General features: G+C 41.4%; 1 protein-coding gene across 1 annotated transcript; it reads left to right on the top strand.

Annotated features, from left to right (window-relative positions):
* The first annotated feature begins 3,627 nt into the window (after positions 1-3,627).
* On the top strand, positions 3,628-5,156 carry LOC102758827 (olfactory receptor 52I2). Its single transcript, XM_006762341.2, has one exon. It carries the CDS (start codon positions 4,065-4,067, stop codon positions 5,037-5,039), a length of 975 nt encoding a protein of 324 aa, XP_006762404.1. The 5' UTR covers positions 3,628-4,064; the 3' UTR covers positions 5,040-5,156.
* The last annotated feature ends 887 nt before the right edge of the window (positions 5,157-6,043 follow it).

Raw genomic sequence — 6,043 nt, forward strand, 5'->3', positions numbered from 1 at the left:
GTTAATCCCCCCCCCCCCCCAAAGGAAAGAAAGGCCTCTCACCAATCACCATCACTGGTAGTAACTATGTCCCTGAGGACCTGGGGCACTGGGAGCAGGTAGCATCAACTCCTGATTTTTCATATTTCCTTATGTCTCCACATCCTTTGCCATTAAAAAATTAATTTTAAATCTTGTGCTTGTTGGCTTCTTTCTCTTCACTTTATTTCTGCACCGTGATGATGCCCGGGCAGAAGTCATGATTTTTAACATATGAACTATGCACCTCATTTATTTCCTGGCCTCATTTATTTTCATTCTTTTTCAAGTACTTAGCTTACAACTCTACCTTCTCCGGTTTATTCTCTGGAGAATATTTTGTCTTTTCGTATCTTTGCCCTTCCCTTAGTTTGAAAAGCTTATCTTCCTTGATTCCCTTACACTCTATTTTCCTTATTTATTCAAATAGGACTTTATAACAGAGAGTCATGAGAAATATTGAAACAGTGAAGCCCACCTCAAGCCCCCAGGCAGAACTGAACTGAACTGAACAATGGAGTGGACTTTGAGAGAGTAAGTATGTTATCAGTGTGAAGAGTTCTACAACAATGAAATGAATTATGATTGCTAGAATTCGAATCCTGTCTCTGGCTTACTAGCTTTGTGACCTTCTCTGTCCCTCAATTTCATCTCTAAAATGAAGATGTAATAGTGGCAGCTACTCTAGAGGGTTATGACAATGGAATGAGATCATCTTCGGGAAAAGCCTTCAGCAAGGTGCTTGGCACATAACAGGCTTTCACAAATCTAACTAATGTAGGTGTTTCCTTTTCTTTTCAGGATGCACTCTACATTCTTCTCACTCTGAGGTACCCTCTGAGGACTTGAAGAAACACAGATTCTTTATCCACTAAGCATTTGCCTCCTCCTGCAATCTGGAAAACCTCAGGGGCCAGAGCACAGAGAAAAGCCCGTCTCTGGAGGAGTTACAGTGTTTGGCTGTTGGGCAAAGGCCAAGGGGAGCTGGGGTGTCCAGGGAAAAAGCAGGATGATAGAAAACCTAAGGAGGAAAGAAGGCTCCCAGTGGGACATCTTTGAAAGTGGCAATGCTTCTCACCATGACTCTCTGTTGTTCATGTTTGATCTTAAGCTGCTATTTCAGCTCCCCTGAAGGATCCTGTATAAATCTCCATTCTTTTGAGTAAAAGACATGTGGACACATCAGAGGACATTGACTAGAGAAAACTCCAGGGATGTGGGTAATTGACCTGGGACTGGGTGATGGGCTGATGAGTCTGAAAGCCAGGGTCACCCTAGAAAGGAGAGATAAGCCTTCCACTCCATTTAAAGGTCTGGGCAAGTCGGGTGGGTACTTGTGATGTCAAGATCACCTTCTGGAAATGTTGAGAGGATGGGAGAGAGGGAGAGAGCAGGGGACACATGACTGCTTTGGTTCAAAGCTGAGAGAGAAAGGGGTAAGTTCCATCCTGGTATAATGGAGAGACAGTTTTCAGAGACCACAGGAATTATAAGAAACAGAGCAGTAGGCCTGATTGGGAGCATCTTTATTTGGTTGTAGCGGGGAGGCATAAACACAAAGGCTCTGTAATATGGATTACTGCCTTTACTTTTAAACAATTTTAGATTGTGTATTTCCCATCCTTTGATGGAAAATCCTCACATCTCCTATGGTTCATTTCTTGGAGTTCAGTGACTTATCTAAGCTTTTCTTCAGTGATTGGCCCTCCAGGTTTTTATGTGGATGTCACGGCAGGGCTGAAGGCAGAGGCTGGTTCTGGGTTGGAAGTGTTTTAAGAGAGCTCTTGATCAGAGCTTTCTGAAGACCACCTTAACAACCAGGAAGCAACTGTGTCTGTATCTTGCACTGGGTAGTGGTCATGTGTGTTCACTTTATAAAACATAATAAAGCTGCATACCTGAGATTTGTGCATTTTACAGCATGTAAAATAGAATAAAAATTGAAGGAATAGGCAGTAATGGGAAATGTTTTGGATAGGTCAGGTAAAATTAAAAAAATGAAAAGAAGTCATTAGACTGGTAACTGGGCATGCATGGATGGAGATCATTGTTGATCTTAGAAGAAACTTCTCAGTAACAATAGATTGAAGAGTGAAATAAAAAAAATATGATCAACAAACCAAATGTCCTATCATTTAAAAAGACTAATAAAATATATGAACCTCTTAGCAGAATTAATTCAGAAGAAAAATTTTTGAGGAAAATAAAAGCCTCAAAGGAATGAAAAATATGACCAGCTAGAATTTGCCAGAGTGCAGAGAGGAGGGATGAGCAGTGCACAGAAGAAGAAAGGTAGATGTACAGGGCAGCCATCCAGGAGAGGGAGATCCTGGAGATCCCGACTCAGAGGCAGGTGTGGGGGGTCGGGGGTGGGTAGAACGTTCCTCAGACTCTTTTCCAGCCCTCTAAGCAGTGATGCTCAATTCTGAGCGTGTGGCATCCAGAAAACACACAGCAGTCTTAAGGATAACCTGAATAATTTCCGATAACCTGATAGCTCTTCACTTCCATTCTATATAAAAAAGCTTTCCTTTGTCTTCTCATGATCTATCACTGAAGATGTGATATTTCAGTGACTATACACATCAAGATTTTTTGTTTTTGTTTTGTTTACTTAAATATATTTTTATTAATTTCAGAAAAGAAGGGAGGAGAGATAGAAACATCAGTGATGAGAGAGAATCATTGACTGGCTGCCTCCTACACAGGGGATTGAGCCCACAACCCGAGCATGTGCGCTTGATCGAAATCAAACCTGGAACACCTCAGTCTGCAGGCCAACACTCGACCCACCAAGTCAAATCAGCCAGGGCACCTCAAGGTTCTTTTAATCTGACCATGAAGCAGAGCTTATTACTTTATTCAGTCTCTTCCATTATAAGGCATCTCTTACGTTTAGGCTTTGTTGTTGTTAGTGGTGGTTTGTCTGGTTCAATAAAGACCATGATTTGTAATCATATCCCCAAAATTCTAAATAATAAAGCTTTATTGTAATTTGGAATGTCTTTGTAGCTTATAGACCACGAAGTTATTTATATTGAAGAATCATAAAAACCTATTGGGGGGTCATCTACAAAGGAGCCCTAAAGTTTTATTTGCAGTTATTTAATCTATTAAATGAACCTAGCTCAACAAGGAAATCCAGGTTGAAGTAAAGAAAAGGTAAGGATTATAAATATTTCCAGACAGTTTATTATCGCCTATGAAAACTTATGTTGTTTTATAATGATCTTGATGATTTTCATGAATTCACCAATACATTTTTTTTTAACGAGAAGGATTTTTCATTCATCTTTTGTATAGCACTATACTGGGGATACAAAATACGACATGTTTAATATCAGGAAGTTCATTGTTTCATTTAAAAATATTAAATATTAGGAACTGAACACACAAAGATAAAAAACTTATGATTTCTCATTCATTCATCTGTTTGCTATAATGAGCACACATATCTTCTTTTATTTTTTATTTTTTTTTCTTGGCTGGCCCCACCCCCTGGTCGAACTTCCAGAGGAACTCCTGGTCGAGGGGACAATTTGCATACTATGCTTTTATTATATAGGATTGTTAACTATATTCCCTGTGAATCTTCTTTTAATGGACTTGCACACCACAGCCATGTATCACAAACTTGGTATAAGGTATAAGTCCATGACTAAGGCACATATGATTGAATACAATAAAGTCAAGGGTAGAGCATTGGAATTGTTAATTTAGGTCCCTCAGCGGTCCCTGTGAGATTCCATGAAAGCTCAGAAGGTACATAATTTAGCTTTGACATGGAATGGTGGAGGAAGTAGAGCTGAAGAGACTTCCAAAGGAGGTAACCCATCAGTCAATCTTTGAATGATGAATAATGAGGCAAAGAATAATGAGGTGGATGGGAGGTGGGGCAAGATAACTTTGTCAGATGTAAGTTTTCTAGTTCTGAGCTGACAATACCACCAGGCTTCCTTAACACCACAGCTGGGAGTAAATCTCAGAGGATTGCATCCTTTTCTTACATCATTTTATGCATTAACAGGAAAACGGTCTCATCTGTGATGCTGGGGACACCCTACAACCACACAACGGAAACCCCTGCCACCTTCTTCCTTGTGGGTATCCCAGGTTTGCAATCTTCACATCTTTGGCTGGCTATCTTGATGAGTGCCATGTATATCATAGCCCTGTTAGGAAACACCCTCATCTTGACCATAATCTGGATGGATTCCACTCTACAAGAGCCCATGTTCTGCCTCCTCTGTGTTCTGGCTGCTGTGGACATTGTTATGGCATCCTCTGTGGTGCCCAAGATGGTGAGCATCTTCTCCTCAGGAGGCAGCTCTATCAGCTTCAATGCTTGTTTCACTCAGATGTATTTTATCCACGTAACCACAGCTATAGAGACAGGGCTGCTGCTGGTCATGGCTTTTGACCGCTATGTAGCCATCTGTAAGCCTCTACACTACAAGAGTATTCTCACGCCTCAAGTGATGCTGGGAATGAGTATGACCATCACCATCAGAGCTGTCATATTCATGACTCCATTAAGTTATATGGTGAGTCATCTACCTTTCTGTGGCTCCAACATAGTTCTCCATTCCTACTGTGAGCACATGGCTGTGGCCAAGTTAGCATGCACAGACACCACGTCCAGTAGCCTTTATAGTCTAATTGGTTCTTCCATTATCGTGGGCTCCGATGTGGCCTTCATTGCTGCTTCTTATACCCTAATTCTCCAGGCAGTCTTCAATCTCTCCTCAAAGAATGCTCAGGTGAAAGCATTAAGCACGTGTGGCTCCCACGCGGTGGTTATGGCTCTGTACTACCTACCTGGGATGGCATCCATCTATGTGGCCTGGCTAGGGCAGGACATAGTGCCTTTGCACACCCAAGTGCTGCTAGCTGACTTATATGTGGTCATCCCACCTGCTTTAAACCCCATTATCTATGGTCTGAGAACCAAACAAATACGGGAGCAGATATGGAGTTTGCTGATGCATTGTCTCTTCAACCACTGCAATCTGAGTTCATGAACACAGTCTATTCAGGTCTTGAGCATTCTAGCCTACTTCAAATATGTCTTAGAGATCTGAGGAGATGGTTTGGTTCATCTGGTGCCATAGGAGTTTTAAGATGAAACTGTAAAGAATATCCTTTGTGGCCCTGACCGGTTTGGCTCAGTGGATAGAGCTTCAGCCTTGGACTCAAGGGTCCCAGGTTCGATTCCGGTCAAGGGCATGTACCTTGGTTGCGGGCACATCCCCGGGATGTGCAAGAGGCAGCGGATAGATGTTTCTCTCTTATCGATGTTTCTAACTCTCTATCCTTCTCCCTTCCTCTCTGTAAAAAATCAATAAAATATATTAAAAAAAAATCCTTGTGTAACTTTTCAATTTCTAGCAAGAATGTGAATAAAATGGTTAATTTTTTTGACAACATGTTTAATGGTTTCAATCAACTGGTATCTGAATTAGAGACAAATTTGGGCAGAAAAATAGATTTGGGGTTTTTCTTTCCTTAGCTTCTGACCCAAAATTCCAACTTAATATCCTACCAGTACCTCTGCAAAAGCAGCCAACTGTTTGGCCTCCCCACACCTGGCTAATTTGATCAGAATTGTTCATTTCCTCATGTGATTATATGGAAGCAGCTATTAATATATGTCTCTGTCTTCCGGCCCATTGATGAATCCATTCAACTTGGGCCATATGCTCACCCCTGGTCTAGAGTCCTTCTCCAATAAAAATGGATTCCAGTTTATCTCAGATGTAAACTTGGGATCACTGATGATGGCCATTTTTCTAACACATGAACTTGGAAAGAGAAATCTGTTCCATAGCAGAAGCAGCAGATCTATAAGATGGGATGAAGAGAACCAAGATGGCGGCATAGGTTAACGCCGAAGTTTGCTGCCTTGAACAACCATTTCAAAAGTGAAACTAAAAGACAGAAGGGACATCACCCAGACCCACAGGAACGCTGGCTGAGTGGAAGTCCTACAACTAGGAGGTTTATTTTTAAGCAAGAGGCCAAGGCA

The sequence above is a fragment of the Myotis davidii genome, unplaced genomic scaffold (assembly GCF_000327345.1).
Source record: "Myotis davidii unplaced genomic scaffold, ASM32734v1 scaffold58, whole genome shotgun sequence".
NCBI classification, from domain to species: Eukaryota; Metazoa; Chordata; class Mammalia; order Chiroptera; family Vespertilionidae; genus Myotis; species Myotis davidii.